The sequence below is a fragment of the Vigna unguiculata genome, chromosome 11 (genome assembly GCF_004118075.2).
Source record: "Vigna unguiculata cultivar IT97K-499-35 chromosome 11, ASM411807v1, whole genome shotgun sequence".
In the NCBI taxonomy this organism is placed as follows: Eukaryota; Viridiplantae; Streptophyta; class Magnoliopsida; order Fabales; family Fabaceae; genus Vigna; species Vigna unguiculata.
In genome coordinates this window covers 4,658,551-4,682,783 of record NC_040289.1, presented here as the reverse complement: position 1 = coordinate 4,682,783, position 24,233 = coordinate 4,658,551, and the positions used below count along the sequence as shown (strand labels likewise).

The 24,233-nt window shown below is 35.7% G+C and overlaps 2 protein-coding genes across 4 annotated transcripts; one reads left to right on the top strand and one right to left on the bottom strand.

The window, feature by feature from the left end:
- The first annotated feature begins 411 nt into the window (after positions 1-411).
- LOC114170590 (protein FORGETTER 1) lies at positions 412-21,427 on the top strand. Of its 3 annotated transcripts, none has more exons than XM_028056098.1 (32): positions 414-1,052; positions 4,275-4,340; positions 4,472-4,645; positions 4,727-4,857; positions 4,974-5,050; positions 5,645-5,826; positions 5,967-6,044; positions 7,759-7,891; positions 8,375-8,435; positions 8,523-8,604; positions 9,193-9,318; positions 9,420-9,563; positions 9,627-9,726; positions 9,799-9,930; positions 11,392-11,462; positions 11,537-11,709; positions 11,894-11,987; positions 12,285-12,382; positions 12,460-12,595; positions 12,727-12,833; positions 13,642-13,737; positions 13,824-13,911; positions 14,006-14,126; positions 14,249-14,360; positions 14,441-14,564; positions 14,665-14,742; positions 14,824-14,942; positions 18,913-18,966; positions 19,046-19,148; positions 19,627-19,755; positions 20,122-20,233; positions 20,986-21,427. In XM_028056098.1, the coding sequence occupies exons 1-32, from the start codon at positions 588-590 to the stop codon at positions 21,015-21,017; spliced, it is 3,798 nt and encodes a 1,265-aa protein (XP_027911899.1). In that variant the 5' UTR covers positions 414-587; the 3' UTR covers positions 21,018-21,427. The 3 variants fall into 3 exon arrangements, 2 of the variants coding, with proteins under 2 accessions (XP_027911899.1, XP_027911901.1); XM_028056100.1 differs by having other exon boundaries at positions 878-1,052; positions 4,472-4,640; XR_003601103.1 differs by lacking the exons at positions 19,046-19,148; positions 19,627-19,755; positions 20,122-20,233; positions 20,986-21,427 and having other exon boundaries at positions 412-1,052; positions 14,006-14,107; positions 18,913-18,967.
- LOC114170591 (metacaspase-5-like) lies at positions 21,349-23,692 on the bottom strand. The gene is made up of 2 exons (XM_028056101.1): positions 23,204-23,692; positions 21,349-22,420 (listed from the first exon to the last, which is right to left on the bottom strand). Exons 1-2 carry the CDS (start codon positions 23,547-23,549, stop codon positions 21,513-21,515), a joined length of 1,254 nt encoding a protein of 417 aa, XP_027911902.1. The 5' UTR covers positions 23,550-23,692; the 3' UTR covers positions 21,349-21,512.
- Positions 23,693-24,233: the final 541 nt, after the last annotated feature.

The following is a 24,233-nucleotide window of genomic DNA, read 5'->3' as shown; positions in this document are numbered from 1 at the left end:
GATTAAAGTGTAAATTTAAATTTTACACTAAAAAAAATAAAAAAAGTTAAATATAATGTAAAAATGAAGATCTATAAATTTATAATTAAATACTGTATATAAAATACGAGAGATAACTTTTTTACATGTATCGAACACATACATCATCTCTGAGAAGAAAAATATTATAAATTTGAAATATGAATTTAAATTTGATACTCTTTGGGGTGATCTCTAATAAATCTTAGTATGAGAAATTAGGCTTTTTAATAAAAGGAAAATGAAATAAAATTAAATGATGCAAATAAATTAAAAAGAAAACTACGAAGCTGTATCACGTGAGTGGCACGTGGGGATTTGCAAGCTCAACAGAAGTGAGCCCAACTTCCGTAAAAGCCACAGTCCCCAATATCCATTTCCCAACTTCGACAATAAGAAATTCTTTTGGGCTTCTCTCACACGCCAACAACAACAACAACTACACCATCTCAAAATCAAACAAAGGCAGAAGAGAGAAGAGAGGAAGAAAATAGAGAAAAGAAAAACCTTCGTGCCCGCCAAACGCAATTTCCCAAAAGGAAAAACCCTTTCGCGCTCTCTCCTCCCAAATGACACAACCATCAGCGCCTCCGCCTCCTCCTCCGCCGCTGGCGCCACCGCCACCGACAACTCCGCCGCCACCTCAGCAGACCGAGAGCGTCCGCGTCCGCTGCGCCGGCTGCCGAATGATCCTCACAGTCGCGCCTGGCCTCACGGAGTTCGCCTGCCCTACCTGCCGAATGCCGCAGATGCTTCCGCCGGAGCTCATGCCTAGGGAGCGCGCCGCCGCACCAAATGCGCTTACACCGGTGCCTCCGACGTCCGCTCCGCCGTCGCAGCCTCCGCACGCGCCTGCACACGGCATTGATCCCACTAAGATCCAGCTTCCCTGCGCTTCTTGTAAAGCCATCCTCAACGTTCCTCACGGCCTCGCGCGCTTCGCTTGCCCTCAGTGCAACGTTGACCTAGCCGTCGATGTCTCCAAGGTGAAACAGTTCTTCCCCGCCGCTCCTCCGCCGGAAGAAGTTAACGAGGTTTGCCTCCTTTCTGTTGCTTCTTTTCTGGTTATCGACGATTTCGGTGATTGAGAAGTGGCGAACGGAAATGGTGCCATTGGTTTACTGTGTAGTGTGATTCTTACGGTAGGGTTTGTGTGTAGTTTAGTTCGTTCTGGTTGATATTCAGGATATGGTATATAAAGTGTGATACTATACAGAGTGTGATTGTGGATACTATAATGCTTCCAATGAGGATGAAGAAACAAGGAAGTAGAAGATTAAGTGTGCTTGATGGTTGACAAATGCTTTTGTTTGTCTTCATTGATGCCGAGGAGCATGTTTGGAAAGCTTTAGTCGGTCAACACACATTTCATCAGGCCAAACGTAAAAGCAAAATTTTGTTTCTTACTTGTATAAGTTGGTATCCGTTGAGACAAACAAATACACCAGAAGACGTGCAATATAAAATGTGATTGTGATTGTGGTTGATGTTATAATGTCAGTGGTTAGGGTGATTTTAGTTTACATTTGGATTTTTATGTGTACTTCATTTTTCGATGATTTATATTGGGACACACAATATTAAATGTGATTGTGAAGGTGGTTGATGTTATAATGCTTGTGTGTAGTGTAATTTTAGGTTACATTTGGATTTCTATGTGTACTTTAGTTTGCCTTTATTATTGGGCACACATAATATAGAAAGTCTGTTGTTTATAATGATACTTTGTAGTGTTATTTTAGGTTACAGTGTGATTTCAATGCACACTTCAGTTTGTCCTGGTTGCTATAGGGGACCTACAATATGAACTAGGATTGTGATTGCAGTTGATATTATAATGTTCTAATGAGGATGAAGAAATAAGATAGCAGAATATGAGTACGATGAATGGTTGCTAATGTGAAGATGTTAGTAAGGAACAATGACGATGATTAAGCGGAAGCCTTGATTTGTTTTTGCATGATAATGGGATTCTGTGTATACTTTATTTCATCTTGATTGATATGGAGGATATTTGATAGGGTGTGAATTTTAGGGTGGTTGATATTAATATGCTGCCAATAGGGAAGAATGAGGATTCTGAAAAGGAGTATGTGATTCTATGTGTACTTCAGTTTGTCTTGATTAATATGGAGGATGTACAGTAAGTTTTTCTATGGCTGAAAACTTGACATGGTAAGTGTTGCTTATTGGATTATTATATAATGGTAGTAGAATGTGCTTGGTAGTTAGTCAAGTGGGTGTAGCATTTCATGGTTGATGTGGAGGACATACAGTGAGGAGTGATGGTAGTTGATATGGTGGTTTAGCTACAAGGATGAAGATGAGCTGGCATTATGAAAAGGAAGTGGAATGTGCTTTATTGTTGGTTGATGAGGTAAAGTTGTAGCAAGAATGAATTCACATTTCAAAAAGGAAGAAGAATGTCATTTATAGTTGATAAGGTGAAGATGTTAGGACGAATTAAGAAACTGGATGTACAATATGCTTTATGGTTGATAAAGTAAAGATGATAATAATAAGAAGGATGGGTTATTCTATTTCTTGAGAGGGGGGGGGGGGGGGAGTGGTTTGCTAATTAGGGAAGTGGGAATTACTGCTGCTGGGAATGGATTTACTTGTTAAGGTACTACTTATGTGGTTCTATGCTGTTGGATTTATTGCCTCTCTGCTTCATCTCATGCACATAATCTTGTCATTATTTTATGGTGAAGGTGTTTAGTGTTAGTGCCTTGGTGAGTGAGGAACTGAACTTATATTTGTGGATGTTTCATGTATTTTAAACGTGGAATGGAATGATGGATTATTATGTGAGCATTCAACCATCCATTTTTTTAAATAAATTTGAAACAAGAATTTAACCATCTAATTAGGTGCTTATCACCATCCTTCCCTTTTATGTAAATCCCTCCATTCAGACCTTTGTTGAGTTGGTGGAAAGTGGGCATGTGGAAAATTTGGAGTGAAATAACTTTATTCTTTTTTGGTGTAACGGAAATAGGGGCTGGAAAATAAAATGCACTGACTTTTTACCATTTCTTTGAAAACAATTTCACTCTATCCTCTTTGTTTTTTGCCTTCCCAAATTTCACCTGTTCAAGTAAGCTGACCCTAAGTATCTTGTGCAATGTGAAGAATGCATTGAGATCTTATGTTCAGTCATCTCATGTGAGATTTGAGATGGAAGGAGGGACCAAATTGAATGGTGAAAGAAACAAGTAAATTTGAGCATAGCCTGCCAGTCATTTGCAAGTATGATATAGAAACATTCAATGGAGTCAGGAAGTGATTGAGTTTCAGCAATATAACTAACTAATTTATTGAAATAAAAGAATTACGGGTAGAGATCTGCTACCCTGCTCCACAAAGCATAAGCTCCTAATGATTTCCTTAGAGAATAATTAAGCGTGATCCCTGACAGACTCTTGCATCTCTTTTACATACTACTCCTTAACAGCTTTCCAGATAAGCCTTGCTGCTATCAATTTCCTAGATAATCCTATTCTAAAAACGAAACAGTAAAAGATACCAGCTTTAATGGATAACACATTCCTATCTTTCAATTTAATATTAAATACAAAACAGTAATATTTAATATTAAATACAAAAACAGTAATAAGTATTAATTTCCTTAATCGAAAGCAGATTCCTATCTGTTATTTCTTGTTCCTCCTGTTGTAGACACTCCAAACCTTGTGCCTGCTATTTTTCATTACAAGCTGGGATCTACCAATGAGAAATATGAGGCTAGGATCAGGAAGACAAGCTTGTCCAACAAAATCTTGGGAAGAAGTTTATTGCTAAAATTATTCTGCTCATGATTTATCTATATAGGTTATGCCTACCTAGGGGCTTGATTGCTCTTTTGAGTCAATTTTATTTCTGTTTTTTTTTTTGTTACCTCTATTTTTAATGTGTACTTAGGACTTTAGAGGGTTCCTGATTCTTTTGCATGTATGTATACTGCATATGTGTATTTATTTCATATTTAGGATCTTTTGTGTTTTTGTTTTTGAAAAGGAAAATCAATTTGTGATCATGCATTATTCCCCCCGGAAAAAAAAATGGACTGTCCCCTACCTCTGTTGATATTTGTTTATTTCTCCAGTTGTCCTTGTGACGTTTCCTTTTATTAATTTAAATTTTGTCTCTTTTTACTTTTTATGAAAGTTCGTTGTTTCAAAATATGTTATTTGTACATTTTATTGTCTTTATATCAATATTTTTTTTTAATATCATGTATTCAATTAAATCAGGTTGCTGTTGAAGTGGAGCGAGATGAGGACGAAGGTGGCATGGTTGGAGAAACATTTACAGACTATGTGAGTTACTATAATTGTCTCCTTTTGAAAGCATTGTTTGCTAGAACTTTGTTTTTGCGGATTATTATTTCAGTTGTTATTTCATGTTATGCTAGCACATTTTAGTAGTATTAAGATGCCTCCTTGTGCAGCGACCACCAAAAGTATCTATTGGACCTCCACACCCAGATCCTGTTGTGGAGACATCTTCCTTGTCTGCAGTGCAGCCGCCTGAGCCAACTTATGATCCAAAAATTAGAGATGATTTGGAGAGTTCAAAGACTTTATCTTGCTTGCAAATTGAGACATTGGTCTATGCTTGTCAGGTTTCTTCTATGATATAATTGACAATATATGGTTATGTTTTGCTTTGCCTTTCCTGTGTATGATGTTGGTTTTTATGACAGAGACACCTTCAACATCTCCCAAATGGTGCTAGGGCAGGATTCTTTGTTGGAGATGGAGCGGGTGTTGGTAAAGGTCGAACAATTGCAGGGCTAATTTGGGAGAACTGGCATCATGGAAGGAGGAAAGCTTTGTAAGTTTGGGTCATGGCATCCACATGAAATTATGGTTGTGTTATTGAAAACTAAGATGCTCTCGAAGTTTTGTTGTTTTGATGCTTTTTGTCACATTTCCAATGATCTTACACAGGTGGATTTCTGTTGGTTCAGACTTGAAGTTTGATGCTAGAAGAGACTTGGATGATGTGGGTGCAACATGTGTTGAAGGTATTTTCCTAGAAAACTTTATACAGACAAGGTTGTATTTATTACTTATGTTTTGATTAGCCGGTTTGCTTGTTATGTTAAATACATAATGTTTGCAAAAGTAATTCTCATTATGGATATTTTAATACATATTTTTAAACTTTTGTTTTCAGTTCTGGGATATGTGAGGTGTGGGTATTTCTTGGGGTAGTAGTTTTGCCCAATATCTCACAGAATTGAGATTTTGGATATGTGTAGGTTGGTGGTTCATGGCCAGTGATTTTCAATTAGATTAACACTGTTATTATACAGTGATTCCTTTAATTTTGGTCCTGTTAAATGGAATTTTGCTTATCCTCCTCTATTTTGGGAGTCAAATTTGTTATTAACCTCCTCTTGTGCACACTCTTACCTTTATTTTTCTTTTTATCCAAAAAATGAAAGTTTTCTGCTGTTTTGTTATCATCCTGGGGTAAATTTTCTTTTGTAGTCCATTTCAGGTGTTTGTGTAACTGTGTTAAAGTCTTTAGTTTTAAAATTAATTGTTATTGTTGTATCTATATCACAGAATTGTTACAAATTTAAATATCTTCCTTTTGTTTTCCCTCTATCCAGTGCATGCTTTGAACAAACTGCCTTATTCTAAGCTTGATTCAAAGTCTGTTGGGATCAGGGAGGGAGTTGTTTTCTCGACGTACAATAGTCTCATAGCCTCTTCTGAGAAAGGTCGTACTCGTCTCCAGCAGCTTGTACAGTGGTGTGGACCAGGGTTTGACGGTCTTATAATTTTTGACGAGGTATGGAAATATTTTCCAGTGTCAACTAGCATCCAATGATTGTTTAATTTGATAGTTGTTAATTGTTATTTCAAGTGTTTCTTGGATTTAATTTTATTCCTCCACCATTTTGTTACTAAGGTTTAAATGGTCTATTGTAGTGTCATAAAGCAAAAAATTTGGTCCCTGAAGCTGGCAGTCAACCAACCCGAACTGGAGAGGCGGTGCTTGATATCCAGGTTGTTCTTCATTTCAATCTTTTGAAGTAGTGGCCAAGAGTTTCTATATTGTTTGTCTTGTTTTCATTTGTGAACTTATGTTGAGTGCAGATATAATCTTTTTATTGTTTTTAAATATATATTCCTTGTTCTTTGTTATTTTCATATGTAGTGTTTTTGGGAATATTTTTAATACAGTGAATATAAATGCGAAGTGTATAAGATAAGTGATATCTAAGCAGAAAGAAAGATAACAATGGTCTTGTTTAATATGCTTAGTAGATGCAACTTGTAGCATAAGTACAGCGATAGAATGAAGATTCTAAAATTTATTTATTTTAAATAAAATAGTTTAAAGCTAGTGGCGGAAAAGAAACATATTCATGTGAAATAAACTTACATGGAATTGGGTGAAGGGCCTTTTTAATTGGATTTTCATACCATTATGCTACAAATTATAATATGGATGACCCTTGCTATAAATCGCAAATCTCATAGCCATGCATGCGAGTTTGCTACAACTTGTAATACTTATCATTCTTACCACAAATGGCAATTCCAATAGCCATTTAGGTTATACAGGTGTAAAGCAATGTTTTAGAGATTTGGAAAATTTTTTCCTCTTTCATCCCTCAGCATAAAAGAAACTTCACAATAAATAATATGGTGTCATTTTTGTTCTCGCCTAACTCATGGAAGTCTGTCATGATTTAATTGAAAATTCAATTTTTAATGGTCTATTGGTGTGAGTTGATAGAAGTAAACAGCCATTATACATGATATGCTCAAATCCTTGTCATGTTTCTCTGATGTGTTGCTAACAACTCAACCATTAAAGTAAGGTTCCAAATCCAAATTGTCTTGCTTGTGGCTGAATGCAATAGGGATATGAACAATTGGATGAGATGTTGATAGGTTCATACAACCATTCATAATGAATTCTCAAAGTTGTGAAGCTTGTGTTGTGCTGTATTTGAAACTTGTCGGAGAGAAGTGGTGCAGTGCCACTACTGCAAGAAGAGCAAATATGGAAGGAGGCATTGAATTGATACAAAATAACACCTTAAGGCCTACTATCCAAAATGCAGTTTCATGGGGTCATTTTTTTTTTCTTTCTAGATGGCAAATATGACTTTTTTTTTACTATATATATTTTTTTAATTTTAAATGGGTTGAAACAATTATTTGAAATTGGTTATGCAAACACTTCAGTTCTGGCTTTTGGATAAGTGTGAAGGTTTAAGTGAACAGTTGTTTTTCTGGTCCGGGTGCTTATATAACAGTATATAATGAAATTTATGAGTAGTGACACAATTCTAGAGAATCTGATCCTAATTTATGAACTTAGTCTACTCCTGGGTACCTTATGTTGCTGAAAGTCCAATCATTCTGTGTATCTGATTGTACCATCTATGAAGCTTGACAAATGTCCTTGTAATAGTGATTCTGATTTGTTGGAGATTCCATATTGACTGGATATATGACCAAATTATAATATATTAGTGGGTTCAAACCTTTCTATGTTATTCAATTTTATGAGGTTGAATTATGTTTAAAGTGCTTTTTCTAAGAGGGTATGTCTGCTTATGCCATCTACCCCCTCTCACGTTGATCTCTCCTACCTTATCTGCATTAATGTATGTTAAAGTGAAATTATTACTTTGCAATATTTATTTAGCATTGAAATAGTGGACACAGGATGTGGTATCTGAGTTATTGCTGTTTAATTTCACAGGACCGACTGCCTGAAGCTCGTGTTGTTTATTGCTCAGCAACTGGAGCTTCTGAACCTCGCAACCTGGGTTATATGGTTCGGCTTGGTCTTTGGGGAGATGGGACGTCCTTCTTAGATTTTCGTGAATTTTTAGGTAGTTTCTTATCTATTATTTTCGTATTTTTTTAAATACAATTTAACTGGTAATCTTCATTTTTTTCTTCTTTCGAACATGCTTTTCTATTTCTTTTGCTCAAATAATGTTTTCGATAAATCCACTCATGGTCCGTTTTTTCCCTTTCAAATACTTGCTGCTGCCCATTTTGGAGGTATATTATGTTTGTCTAATTGATGATGTCTTTATTCTGATATACATTCTTCTATTTGTTTGATGACCTTTTTTTTTTTCGCCAATATTGTTACTTTACAATAGTTTATGAATAATATTTCATGATTGGTAAGCATTTATGATAGATAACTAATATTTTATGATTGTTTTGATTTAATCTTCCTGCAACTACATAGTATAGGAAGTTAAAAGAATTTGTTATATCTCTGCTTTCTACTCGTGTTTCTTGTCCTTGATGTCCCCATCTCCTAAGTCTGTGAATTTAACAATTTGAAGTTATACATCCAGGTGCTTTGGACAGAGGGGGTGTTGGAGCTCTTGAATTAGTTGCCATGGACATGAAAGCAAGGTTATAATAATTTCATGACCAACATACCTTATTGAAAATATATGCTTATGAGAGATAAATTGTTTTTCTTCATTTCTCTTGTTGTAGGGGTATGTATTTATGTCGGACGCTTAGCTATGAAGGTGCAGAGTTTGAAGTAATTGAAGCACCTTTAGAAGAGAAAATGATGGTACAGAAAATTTATTTGCCATTATTTATGGAATTTGTAATTTCTTTACTGAAGAAACAATGAAAATTATCTGGTAAAATACTGACTGGCATCTGAAAATAATAATCAGTAGAGCATAAGAGAAAAGAAAGGGAATTCCATCAATCAGTTTCAGAAGGTTGTTTGTTAGTTATGTCACATTGTTTAAAATAATTACCCGTTTCTTTTTTCTGACAATTGGTCTGGGTTTCATTTGGTTTGTGCTTGTCAAAGTCAAACATATTTATTTGTATCAATCAATGCTGACGTTATACAGTCGGGTATGCATGTGTCTTTTCAGATATGATTTTTATTTAAGCATGCCAAATCAGGAATGTACTTTATCTTTCTCTTTGGTGCGTTGCAATTCCTTTTTCTTATCTTAAGTATGATAATAAGAAGGAATTGAAGTTGTAAGAAACTAGAAATGTCTCCTGGCTGTAGATTGTTCAACTTTCTTTTCATATAATTATAACGTGTACAGTTATCAATATTATCTCTGGACGCATTTATTTATCCCTTGAATTCCATATTTTTGTCTTATGATCTTATTTTGCATAATAACCTCAGGAAATATATAAAAAGGCAGCAGAATTTTGGGCTGAATTACGAGTAGAATTGCTGTCAGCCAGTGCCTTCCTAAATGATAAACCTAATTCTAGTCAACTATGGCGCTTATACTGGGCAAGCCATCAGGTATTGAAGTTGATGTGGTAGATTCAATCTGTATTTGGATTCTTGTGTTCACTAATATTCATATACCCTTTTGTCTGTTCGTTTTCCCTGTAATGCTGTAGCGTTTCTTTAGGCACCTATGTATGTCTGCTAAAGTCCCTGCTGCTCTTAGACTAGCGAAGGAAGCATTAGCTCAAGAAAAATGTGTAGTCATTGGTCTTCAGAGCACCGGAGAAGCTAGGACAGAGGAAGCTGTGACAAAATATGTGTGTATTTGAATACTCTGTTCATTGCATTTCAGTTTCTAACATGGTTTATTATTTGGATAGGGTTCTGAACTTGATGACTTTGTTTCTGGACCTCGAGAATTGCTGCTTAAATTTGTGGAAGAAAATTACCCTTTACCAGAAAAACCTGAACTTCTCCCAGGTTTTAGACTTGTTTTTCTAGATGATTCTCATTTATTTATATATTGTGAATTTAATCGTTCTTCTGTAATAGGAGAAGATGGGGTAAAAGAACTCCAAAGGAAGAGGCACTCTGCAACTCCTGGTGTTTCAGTAAAAGGCAGGGTCAGAAAAGTAGCCAAGTGGCAACCTCCTAGTGATGCTGAAAGTGATGAAGAATCTGAAAGTGAGTCTCTTAGAAACAAATTCTGATGAAATACACTTGTCCTTGTTTCTCTTGTGCCTCCGTAAGTGAAAATAAGGGGTCCCTTTTGAAATTAGTATTATTATTGAAAGCAGAGAACACTTTCTTAAACCATAAGGCCCTTGGACTTTGCAATTTGCTCAACCAACGCAAAGGAAACTTGTAGAATATATATGAGAAACTGAATAATTGCGAGAATGGTTTTAATCATATACCAGTCCCAATTTTCCAATTACTCCTTGAAACTTTGATTGCATTAAACACTAGTTCTGTGACAAATTGTTTGCAGACAACACAGTAGTAAGTATCATACAATTCACGATACAAATAGACGATATGATTCTCCACCTCCGGGATACGAATTGCTCCATAAATCATTTTTGTTGCCGTATCATGTTCGTATTGTATGATTTGATTTTTGAATCAAATGATTCGCTCCGAACCGTAGCTTGAATTGTAGCATCCACGGGCAGAGATATACTCACCGTGGCACCTCTCATGGGGACTACTCTTGTTGCAGCAACTTTCATGACTACGCCTATTGCTGCCTTGTGGTGCAATCCCTCCCAGCGATGAGGGAGAAGAAGCTGACAAACCTCACGATAGCGACACCTCTCTCGGTGGTTACTTGTGGCGGCAACTCTCAGGGCGTCACTGCCGGTGGCAAGACCTAGCCTTTTGTGCATTCATGAGTAAAGACAAATAACTCTAGGGTTTTTAGTGGGTTTTATTTTAGCCCATTTACCCTCTAAAATTACTACTGCACCCAAAAGAAAAAAAGGTGGCTATGGAAACCGTCACTGCACCCAAAAAATAATCTTTTTTGGGTCAAATATTTATCAACCTATATATATATAATTTTTTTTTTCATTTAACAAAGGTGTTGGGTCATACAACCTAACCCAATCCAACCATTATAATATTACGTTAATTTGTTACTATATAACCACTCTTTTTTAATGTAATAGTTATTGTTACTTACATTTTTACATGATTGATGTCTTATATGTTACGTTTTTTAAATGTTTATGAATCTTACATCCATGATACGAAACATAGGCTCTCCGATACGCGATTCAACTACCATGGCAGACAGTACTTGAATGTTTGCATGATAGATGATGATAAGAGTTTTTTCTGCCTCGAAGTGCACTGACCACTGTATCATGTAACCATATTTTATTTTGTTTTTCTCTTGTTCGACATTGAATCAGTGTCATTGACACATGATTATTTTATTTATTTGTTATGTTTTTATTCATTTGATTCACTTCATTGGCTATGGTGTGTTAAAGTTACCATTGTGATTAATACAATTTTTTTATTCTCATGATATCCGTTTTTAAAAATCAAATGTTAGACATTTAATGATTTCTGAAGACATTTTAAATTCGCTTGGTTGCTTGTATGCATTTTTATAATGATTCCTCTGGTTTGGTGCAGCTGACTCTGGTGTTGAGTCTACTGACTCTGATGATGAGTTTCAAATATGTGAAATTTGTACTACTGAGGAGGTGATTTTCTTGCTTTTAAGTGGTTTGATTTGTTTCAATACTGGAGATTCAGTAATCACTTGATTTGCCTGCAGGAAAGGAAAAAATTGCTACAATGTTCTTGCTGCGGTAAACTAGTCCATTCCACATGCTTGATGCCACCAATTGGTGATGTAGTTCCTGAAGAGTGGTCATGCCATTTGTGTAAGGAAAAAACAGATGAATATCTCCTAGCAAGACAGGCCTACATAGCTGAACTTCAAAAGAGGTAGAATTCTTGGGGTCATGTTTGTATGGTGAAAAATTATCATTTCAAGTCAAATAACTGATTAGTAAAGAAACTGGTTCTATGAGATACAATATCTTCTGTTAACCAAAATTATGTGGTAGAAAAATGAATATAAGAAATCAGGGAAGTGTTAATTGATGAACGTGTTCTTACATTATTTCAGGTATGATGCAGCCTTGGAACGCAAGACAAAAATATCAGAGATAATTCGGTCTTTGGATCTTCCAAATAATCCTTTGGATGATATTGTTGATCAGGTAGTGATCATTACTCGACTTACATTCTTGCTTTGAAGGACACTTTTCAATATGTGAACAACAGAACATAACTGTTTAAATCATTGTAGTAAGTATCGTATGATTCACGATACGAATCGTACGATATGATACAAGTCAACTCCTCTGCGATACGAATCGTGTGAAGGTTCATAGGTTCTAGTTTTTCCTCAGTGGCCTTGTTAGAATGTCATCTTTTCTATCCTTTTCCTTAATGTTTTTCTTCTTTTGAATCAGCTGACTCTTTCCTGGCTACTATTATTGTCATCTAATATGCAGCTAGGAGGACCTGACAAAGTTGCAGAAATGACAGGAAGGAGAGGCATGCTTGTGAGGGCTGCTACGGGCAAGGGTGTAACTTATCAGGCTCGTAATACGTGAGTTGTTGTTTGCCTACCTAATTATCATGCAACACTACATTATAGATTACTAATTTCTGTGTATACCTCTTTAGAAAAGATGTGACCATGGAAATGGTTAATATGCATGAAAAGCAGCTCTTTATGGATGGTAAAAAGTTGGTTGCTATTATCTCTGAGGCAGGATCTGCTGGTGTTTCATTGCAGGCTGATAGACGAGCTGCAAATCAGGTGTGTAAATTTCTTTGATAGAAACCATTATGCTTGGAAATTTATAGTATACTGAACTTTGAATATGTATTCTGTGCATAAGTTGCTGTCATTCGTTTCTCATTCTGTTCTCTCTAACCTTTTCCCAACAGAAAAGAAGGGTTCATTTAACCCTGGAACTTCCATGGAGTGCTGACCGTGCAATTCAACAGTTTGGAAGAACGCATCGATCAAATCAAGCTTCCGCACCAGAATACAGGTCATTGAGCACTACTGATTAACATCTGCAATCTATTTGTTTGATTGCTTTCATATTGGTTCAAGAAGGAAATCTTATTGGAACTGTTGAGTTCATCCTTTGGAACCACATAACATCCCAAATATAATGAAATAGGATGAATTAAAATGGCATTTTATAAGTTACATATTATCTTGAATAAACTCACTATTTCTTTATTTTCCAACTGTATGGACAAGATGTTTATTCTGTTCTTTCTTCAAGAATTTATGATCTCCAGTAGTCAGACTCATTAATTGTTTCCACTCTATGTATTCAAATATGCTAGAGATATTTAACGTAGAACTGAGGCTTGAGGAAAATGACCTTGTTTGAGTCTTTTTTGGAGAAGAGAAAAGAAAGATTAGGAAATGCAGTTAGGAAGTGGATATATATTATTAGAAGTGATGCTATAGCTTATTTTGGGGAGGATCTGGCTTCCATATTTGTGTATACCAGGACTGTGTAAACTATCATGTGCAATTTACTTCTCTGAACATCAGTGTAATTGCCTAGCCAAACTACATTATTGTGCCAATATCTTTCCTCAAATGGAAGTGTTTCATGGACATAAACTTGCTGCCTTTCTTCTGAGCAAACAATTGTATAGTTGGTTTGAATTAGTTGACTATTATCATGACACCTGATAACATTTAAAAAGTTAGGATTGAGACACTTTAGACCTGATCAGATCTTAAAATAGTTGCAGTCCTAAGTTTCGTTGATGCTCTCTCCAGTTGTCACACCACACCAGTTTAACCTAATCTCTATTACCATAAATTTTGTACAGGATACTCTTCACAAATCTTGGTGGAGAACGAAGATTTGCATCAATTGTTGCCAAAAGATTAGAATCTCTTGGTGCTTTGACTCAGGGTGACCGCAGGCATGTTCAATTTATCAGTTTTCTTTTTAACATGAGCTGCATGGATGAACATTTTGGCTGTTATTCCTGACATTTTTTGTTTGCAGGGCTGGACCTTCATTAAGTGCTTATAATTATGATAGTGCCTATGGAAAAAGGGCTCTGATGATTATGTACAAAGGAATAATGGAGCAGGTTTCATATTTTTTATTGAAAATAGGGAATATATACATAGAAATGTGTAAAAGAAAAAGAATGGTCAAATACATCACTGACGAATTTTTTTCAGGATTCTCTGCCTGTGGTACCTCCGGGATGTTCATCTGACAAACCAGATACAGTTCATGATTTTATTGTGCAAGCAAAAGCTGCTCTTGTATCTGTTGGAATAGTAAGGGACACAGTCCTTGGTAATTCATTCATTGCTCTATTCTAGAAGTTAGTTTGGGTGGTTTGGTAATAATTAAATTTGTTTGTCTGTAAAAGTTTTGTAACATTACCACAGTTAAATACATGCTTTCTATATTTGTAGGTAATGGTAAAGATCTTGGAAGATTATCTGGTCGCATTATTGATTCGGATATGCATGAAGTTGGGCGGTTCCTCAACAGGATTTTGGGACTACCTCCTGATATTCAGAATGGGTCTGTTTTTTGTGAATTAAATTGCTTGATGCTTATAAGTTTTGGTATTAGATTGAATATAATAAATAATACTGTAACAGGTTATTTGAGTTATTTGTTAGTATCTTGGATCTTCTTGTTCGGAATGCTCGCATTGAAGGTAACCTTGATTCCGGCATTGTTGACTTGAAAGCTAATGTAATTGAATTACAAGGGACTCCAAAGGTTAGTTTCTGCTTGACCTCTTTTTACAATTGTCTATATTAACTTTATTAACTTTATTATAAAGCTAATATTGATGGGAAACTTTTTCACTTCCGTTCAGACCGTTCATGTTGATCAATTGACTGGGGCCTCAACAGTTTTGTTTACATTCATCTTAGATCGTGGGATCACATGGGAGGTACATGTTCTTTTCTACATGACCTGAATAATGGTGTTTTTTATGCTTTTTCTGACTTCTAATTTAATATTTACGTGTTAGTTGGCAAATACAATGCTGAATGAAAAGCAGAGGGATGGGCTTGGTTCAGCCAATGATGGCTTCTACGAGTCCAAGAGGGAGTGGTTGGGAAGACGCCATTTCATTTTAGCATTTGAAAGGTATATTTTAGTTTTTGTTATCTAGGATTCTAAATTTAATTTTAGTTTTTATTTAATTTGATGTTCCAATATTTGTTAAGGTTGCACAGTATTTTACTTCTGAGATTGTTTCATGTTCACATTCATGGAAACTTAAAGAGGCAGATTTAGCCGGCCTTAACATTTTTCCAGTCTTTTAAAATTTCTTTCCATGGTTATCAAACTCGTGATTCAACTCATAGAATCGTCCAGATTTGCATTCACACACTCAGTTTCCGAGTTGACTCGGAAGCAAACTTGTTTTTGGAGTAGGCTCGATAGACTCATTTGAACTCGGTCAAAGTTGTGATCAAGCAACCAAGTTGGCGAGTCCAAAGTGGATTGGGCCAACGGACCAGCTTGACTGCCATGAAGTGGGTCAGGTTAGATTTTTTATCCCACCAACCTAAAGTAGCTCGGCTCGCCTAGCCTTCCAACCCGCTAGGCTACAAGTGGCACAGGGCGGATCAGCCCGCCTGCTTGTGAATAATTAAAATGAGATTGTATTTTCTCCTCTTTCACCTTCAACTCTCTCTCCTCTCTCACCCACACGTATCTCAGTGCTACGAATATTCCTATCAATGAAGTATCCAAATTCTTTCTTGTCTTTTGGCATAGCTTCACATGCATTCTTTATTTTCGCTCGTTTGCTTGTTTCTTCCATTTTAACTGTGTGTGGAGGTACAAAAAACAATGGCGAGAAAAGGAGGAACGGGAATTGTTGTAGGAAAACCACCACGACCAACAAGGAGAAAAGACAGAGACAAGAAGACGCCTATTTCTCGCTCATCTCGTGCAGGATCTAGTTTTTTTTTCTCCTTTTCCTTTTTCTCTATGTTATTTAAAGTCTTCTACTTTCTCTATTTTCAATTTTGAAACCTTCGTTACTCTATTTCTTCCCTTTGTTTACTTTTGTTTTGCCTTAAAGAACGCATGGTAGGGTTGATATAAAATTGGAAGATTGAAAACTGGGCCAAACGAAACTGTAGAAAAAAAAATTGAAAATTGGTGGGTCAGCCCGCCCAGTTGCGGCATGGGTTTAACTTTTCAACCCATTTTCTCCATGTGGGCTGGCCCGGTCCGACTTGAATTTGGTAGGCCAATAATGGGACAGGCCAAAACGAACCAGGCTGACCTGTTTTTCTACCCCTCCCATAGATTATCATTTCCTTGTTAAATACACTAAACTCAACTTGATTTGTTCTTCTCCTCCATTGTTGCTTGCAATTAAGGTTCCATGTTTGTTGTCGCATGTTATTGGTTGTCTGTGCTCTCCATCCTATCACTCTCGTTGCATGTCACTCAATTGTTGCTCCAATGTTGTTCCATTTTGGTCGTTTGTTGCGCCCTCATTTTCTTCTCAGCTTGTTTGCCTCATTGTCTCTGCATGGTGGTGTGCCATTGTCTGTGCTGGTAGTATGCTCTATCTTCTTAGCGTTCCTATGGTGCGTTGGTGTCACGCTGGTAAGGGGTAGTGTTTCGTTAGAGATGAAGTTTTAAGGGGTCTCCTTGTGTTTCTATGTTGGCCTTTTGGGCCTCAAGTACAACTTGTTTTATATAAAACATAATATATCATATCATTAATTAAAATTATTATAAAAGAATAATAATATTAGAAAAATATAAAAAATATTTACAAATATATAATCTGGTAAACTAACAGTAATAATAATATTTCAATAAGAAAATGTAAAAAGTTATTTATAGCATATAACAATAAATTATTATGTTATTTATAGATATTTTAATATTTTTTTATCTAAAGTAAATTTGAGTTTACGATCTGAGTTTACAAAGTTTTCACGAGTTTACATAAACTATCAAGTTTGACAATCTTGTTTCTTTAATGCAATCAAGTTTACATATAACAATCATTGTTTCCCTATCTGAACTAGGAGCTTCTTTAATGCAACATGATATTCAAGATAGTTTTTACTTGCCCTTTGATATGCGTTGACATGTATATTAGCAGTAGTTTCTCCAACAATGTGTTGTTGGTTGTGTTATGAGTTGACTGGTCACCTTACTCTGATGATTTGAGACCATGCTGTAGTGGTTGATGGCAATATTGTCAAAATTTAGAGACTTTTACCTATACACCGCACACATACATGCAGGGAGAGAGAGAGATCAACATAAAAAGATTAACCTTCAAATAACAACAATTTTTAATAACTTAATTTAAATGAATAAAAAATGTTTAACTTAGGCATCAAACCTAAACTCAAGCCTCAAGCTAACTTTATCCTAATATAAAATGTATTTTTTTAGACCACATAAAACTGGCGCCCAGCTAAAAAGGAAGAGGTGTGTAATGGGAAAATCTAAATGTTAAGATGTTATAAGAATATATCCAAGATCACCTATCATATTATCCACACACGAAGGTCTCTTGTGGGAAAAGACCTAGGTCCCGTGTTGGTCAGAAACACATCTTGGAAAGAGTATATAAGCGGGGGAAGATCTTCACAGTACAAGTCTTGTGGCAAAAGGCCTAAGTCTCGTGTTGGTCAGAAACACATCTTGGAAAGAGTATATAAGTGGGGGAAGATCTTCACAGTACAAGCTATTTTCTAGGCCTAAATGTTATGTGCGTGTGTGGCAAGACTGGCAGGAAATAGTTGCACATTAACATCCATCCATCCATCCTGCAACAAAGATTGATGACGAATGTAGGTGTGGGTTGAGGTTTTGGGAAATTGATAATGTACTGGGGGTGTGAAATAGAGAACAACTCACTATCTCTAATTGAGAGCAATAGAAAATAAAGGCTTGGATCTGCATGAGAGATTAAGCGCATAGATCAACATTGGGATGAGAAATGAGGTTAGGTTTGCTAAAAAGAACTTGGGTGCTTGGATCCTGGTCTAATGAAGATCTTTGATTCCACCACCATTTTCATAGTCTCCCTCGAAAATTGCATCATGTTCCAAAAAAATGAGATCGAAATCCATATGAAAACTGTGTTTAGAAGTCCCACATCACTTATTCCAAGTTTTGGAGTGTGGCTTATACAACTGTTGGGCAACATCAATTCATTTCAATTGATTTTAAGATGAAATCTGACAAGGTATCAGAAACTATAGCTTGTTTTAGCAATTGCTTTAATTCTTGGAGTGCAACTCGTATATCTATTGGGTTACTTAACTGAATGCAAATTGGGTTTAAAATGAAATTTGACATTGAACCAAAACCTGCAACTCATCTTGGTGATTGTCATTCTAGTAGGCTCGCCTTGTTTGATAGATATATGCGGAGGCAGTGTTTGTTAGGATCTCCCACATCACCTACCTTAATTCTTGGAATGCAACATAAATATATATTTGTCTAAGTTTTTAAGATGAAATCTGGCAAGTTGTAGAATCAGATGATCCTATGAATTAGTTTCTCGCTTTGACAATGGTTAAACATTATTAGTGTGTGGAGTTATTCATGGTCACAACAAAACCTTGGTGTTTTTCAATGTTTGAGAGAAAGATTCTTAACCCTCAGTGATTTAGCCAAATGATTACAAGATTAGATGTCTCAATTTTTGGTATTTCCCAAATATTGGCATCCCCTTCAATACTGTTCTTACAGTGAATGTTTGCGTTAATTGACTATAAACACTTTTACATGGAATGTCTACATTGGATAGTCAATGCAGAGAACTGGTCAAATAACCTATTGAGCTCATTATAGAATCGATAGGGGAAAGATAAACTCTGGAGAAAAATCAACATCATTCATGGTAATACGAAAATAGTTTCTCTGATAAAGTTCTCTTTTACTATTTATTTTAGTAGCTTGGTTGTGGCTTAAAATCTTTTTTCATTAAAAAAGAAAAGACAGCAGGAACTTATTAATAGAAAAAATATATTCATACAGCAAGACATCAAAAAGTATTAATGTTTTTGTGGTCGTTGTTCTTAATGATCTGATTTTGTCAGTATTTCCTTTCATTTTGTTCCAGTTCTGCTTCGGGTATGTATAAAATAGTTCGACCTCCTGTCGGAGAATCAAACAGGTATGTGTTTCCCAGTAATCAGGCCTTGTTGATTTGTTCAGTTTAGTTGTATTTTAACCCCTATTTCTCAAATATATAGGGAGATGCCTCTGTCTGAATTAAAAAGTAAATATAGAAAAATTTCGTCTTTAGAGAAGGCTCAGTCTGGTTGGGAAGAGGAATATGAAGTTTCATCCAAACAGGTATACTTCTTTAAGTTACTTTTCGTTACTTTTCCCTGTTGGGAAAAAATGGATGTGATTGGAATCTTGAGGCTTGACAAAAAATAGTCGAGGACAGCTTGTGACTGTTTAAGCAGATGCCAGTTTTATTTGAACAAAAATAAACAACGTTTTATTGATTTGTTACGAACAATGATGGTATGAATTTATAAGATATCGTTCCTCTTTAACTGTCTATTTCTTTACTCATAAGTTTAGAAGTAAAGTCACAAAAGAAAAAGACAAGGGGACATAATAAACATCCATAAACAAATGCTCCAAGAACTTTGTGCTTTGTACTGCCCTCTTTAGATCAACTTGTCATGTATTCTGAACTGGCGTTGCACTCAATAGGTTAAATGTATCATGTATAACCTTCTAAAACATTTAGTTGGAAGAGCAAAAAATGTATACTATTGTTGACTCGTTGTCTCATGCAAATTCTTATATTTACTGGCAGTGTATGCACGGTCCCAATTGTAAGATTGGCAACTTTTGTACAGTTGGTAGAAGACTACAGGAAGTGAATGTCTTGGGTGGCCTCATCCTTCCTGTGTGGGGAGCCGTAGAAAAGGCCCTTTCAAAACAGGTACTTCTGCAGCATAGAAGTTGCCAAGCACTAAACATTTTATTGAAAAAAGCCTATTAATTAAACTGGTGATTGGAGTTGAATTTTATAATGATGGGGTTTGCAGTGTAAAATATCTAGCAGATTTTGTTGGATTATGATATCAGTTGATATGATTTATTATAGTATTATTCACAGAAATCCTGTCGAGTGTACATTAACCTTCGAGGTTCGTTAGAATTTATTTCTTCCACTAAATGTTTTTCTGTGGGACTTTACTGTCGCATTGTTGATATAAGATATATTTTGATTGATAGTACTTTCATAAATTGCTTAAAATATATTTCTATTTCAAGAAAACTAAACTGCAGAGCAAAATCTGTACAGGCCCGTCTAAGCCATAGGAGGTTACGCGTTGTACGCATTGAAACTACTGTGGACACCCAACGTATTGTTGGGCTTCTTGTTCCTAATGCAGCAGTGGAAACTGTGCTTCAAGGTTCTCTCTCTAAAACACATCCACATTTCCGAATATGCACTCATGATTTACTTACATAGAAGGTGGAAAATGTATATAATTGTTTGTAAATGTACTTGGTAAGTGATTTTTTAGACTTCGGTACAATTTTGGACTGAGTTTAAGATTGAAGATTTTTCATGATGGATACCGTTTATTTTTTTGCTTGGACTCATTCATATAGTTTGAAAAAAAGTTAACCTCCTTTCTATGCCCATTGCATGTTATAGTGATCAAGGGTGAACCGAGGGCACTTACCTGTTTTACGTTGGTTTTGGATTTACTTGCTAAACATTATGAAAATATTAGTATCCCAACGTGTATTTCATGTAGATGGTATAGTTTTGTTGAGAGATCTTTGGAATCAACTATTTTTCAATTATGCATGATCAAGTACAATGAACAGAAGTTAGCAAAGATGTGCTGAAAATGAATTGGTGAAAATGAGAGATCATTCTATGACAAGGCATACAATTTAGGTATCTTGGATTTAACGTGAAAAGTCATACATCGAGACCTAAATCATGGGATCTAAGTTTAGGTGAAATTGACTGATTTAGATGTTATTTCAACAAAAGTCATTCGGTTTGCAGGCTCTGTGGTACTGATCCTTGAGAAGTATAAATTAGTGTAGCAAAGATTAAATAATAGATGAATTTTCTCTCTATTTTGATCTTGCATTCCCTTATCGATTTGATGAAGAATCTAACCTAATATTTTCTGAACATTTACAGATTTAGCATGGGTTCAAGAAATTGATGATTGACAGACATGTGACAGTAGGATGTGCTCGACTTTTTTTTTGCGAAGTTTGAATTTCGGTACCACCTTTTGGCAGTTGCTTGCGCTACCACTGATATTTGGTTTCTTCAAATGTCGACAAGCAATTATTTTTTTTGGAAAAGGCTCTACATTGACGCAGAATTTTTTTGAGGGGAAGGACTCAATCTCTTCGGCCCGCAACACAATTGTGCAGTCTCATTTTTAGTATTATTTTGTCACCCATTTAGGGATGTAATTCGATTTTGTATATTTGTAAAGATGATTTACTGAAAAAGCGAAACAGTAGATAGCTAGGTTGTATCACATATAGTCCAGTCAATCTGAACTAGTTTGTATCAGATATCCCGAATGATTACTGAAATCATAGTTGAAGTAAATATTCCTTTTGAGCAACATTGATTGTCCCAAACATACCAATACACAAGCATGCCATACCAATCACAAATTATTCTATTTTTCTGCACTAGATGAGAACTTATCAGCACACGAAAGAACCATCAACATGGTGATCACTGCAGTAAAGTCCTGGTCGTTGTGTGAATCCTCCTCTCTTCAGCTTCTCTCTTGCCTTCAAAACGAGTTCCTGATTTGTTACTGCACCGCGTCTCTCCTCAATTATAGCCTGTATTGCATTGCTGAAAGCTCCATAAGCATCGGCAGCATTACCAGCAGGACTTGCATCTGCAGAGGTCTGATCAGTCTGACAACCGCTCAACAGAATTCCACCGTCCGGAAGACGAGGCTTTGTTGATCCTGCATACGCTTCATATTTACTGTCCACCTTTGTTTCCATGGCAGGTTTTGCATATCCATTATCATCAGCATCAAGCTTTTGCTTGAGAAACTCTTGGGCAAGGCTACCCACCAACCCCAAGATTCCACCGTGTTTCTCACTTCCACCATCCCCGTGTTGGAGTTTGTTCAATATAACCTTCATGAACTTCTTTACTTTAGGGCTAGCATCTTCCCCAAAAATATCGTAAAGTGAAAGTCTCAATTTCCCAACATCGATATCACTTTTTCCAGTTTTCTGCTTCAGTATCTCTATGACAGTAGAAAGTGGCAATGACCTATTCTTCACATGGCCATACTGCTCATGTGGAAGTTCAATGTCCCTATCATCAGCTTCATCATCATGCTTGTGTCTATGATGTCGCAATGCTGAAGGAATATGAATTCCACGAGACTCAATGGCATCCTCCGCAGTACGACGTAGAAAACTGGACAAACCAAAGCCAGAACCAGAATGTTGCCCATCTCTCTTCGTACTATTTCCTATCTGCTCCTTAGCTCCGTCAATTAGGCCACCACTGTGACAGGAATCTGATACTATTGTGAGCTTACAATCTCTAGGGACCCCCTCAACAAATTCCCTGAAATCATCATCTGTTTAATGCACACAAAAACTTTATTACTTACCGGAAAACTGTTACAGTGAACACAAATACTTAATATATCTAGTTATTCATTTTTACTTGAAACCGACCAACACAGTCTAAATTTTGACTCGTTTCTGAAAAACTCCAAGCCCGTTACAAAGTGATAATATCATCATCATTCTGCACTATTTTCTACGATAATTGTTCCCTAAATGTTAAGTGTATTTCACGCGTATTCTTTCCTGATCTCTTCATCTCATAAAAAACAGGGATATCAAAATTAAAATTTGAATGGATCCATTCAATCAAACAAAAAGACCGTAATAATGTCTAAGTTGCAAAGCATGCTTTAAAAGATAAATTAATAGTTTTTGTTGTTGCAGTGATTGTTTCTTTATGAATACGCAAACAATCTCTTTTAGGGAAGTAGAAATGATGAAACTAAACAAAAATATGAAAATCTGTGAAAAATAACATAGAAATAAAAAATGTTTGATTAAAAACAAAGGAAAAATAACAAGATGAATAAAGAAAATAAAGTAAAAATAATAGAAGAACAATTTCACTCATTTTTTCAAACGAAAGTTAGAGAGATCAAACAAAATGGAAACAAATAAGAGAATGAAAAACTATCTTGCAGCAGAGTTAACTGGTTTGGAAAATAACTTTCAAAATTTAATAGATTATATATAGAGAAAGATTTATTTATTTTTGTACGGGATGAGAATGTTTTAGAAAACGTTTGAAAAGCAAAAAGTCAAAACATGCAAAAACGGAAACGGTAACCAACCGGTGATGAGGTTCATATCAGAAGGAACAATGCATTCATCATATCCAGTGTCATCATCCTCTCCCGTTTCCGCAGGAAGGCGCGTTCCGTGTCCGCTGTAGTGCACGAACAACACGTCTCCCGCCTTCGCTGATCGGATCAGTGAAGTCAACGCCGATCGGATGTTCTTCCCCGTCGGCTCCCTGTACGATTTGTCAGTGTCGATCAAGACGGTGATGTCATCTTCGGAGAAGCCGTAACGCTTGACGAGGCACCGGTGCATCCGCCACACGTCGTTTATGCAGCCTCTCAGCTCCGCCTTGGTGCCCGGGTAGTTGATTCCTATCAACACTGCCTTTTTCGCCATTGCAACTTTCTCTCACTCTTTCACCCGAAATTGAAACCAGGTGTGTCAATCTCTCTGTCTCTTTCTCTTACTTTATTTTACCTCACAATTGACGAAACAAAGAAGAGTGTTAGTTTTTCTTTTTCTTTTTCTAACAAAAGACAACTTTTCACAAATTTCTTTCTTTTCTTCTTCTAAGCCACCTTTTAAATCTTCTATTCCGTGTTATTTTATTTTTTTTTATCAAAACTATTTTGTTTATTTTTTTAGTCAATAAATAATAAATAATAAATAATCAATTAATATATTAATATGATATTATTATGAGAGCTCGTACGTGCATTTAGTTTAAATTTACAGTGAGAAAACCGTTCACACATTTAATGTACTTTAATTTTCTAAACTTGCATTCAATTTGCAAAGATGAGTTACTGAAGATATAATGAAACTTTTATAACATTAATTTATACCATAATTATTTACTCAATTCATTAAATAATGTACAATTAAGAAATAAAAATGAGTCAATTTTGTTTAATCTACAAATTAATTAGGCCGAATGTAAAAAAATTACATTAAGTATTTATAATATGTATAAGGATTTTAGTGGTAATAGTGAAGTTGCAAATTGTGAATATAAAGTTAATAATAAGTCAATACTTAACAATAAGTAATAAATATTAAATTTTATAAAAGTTTATAATC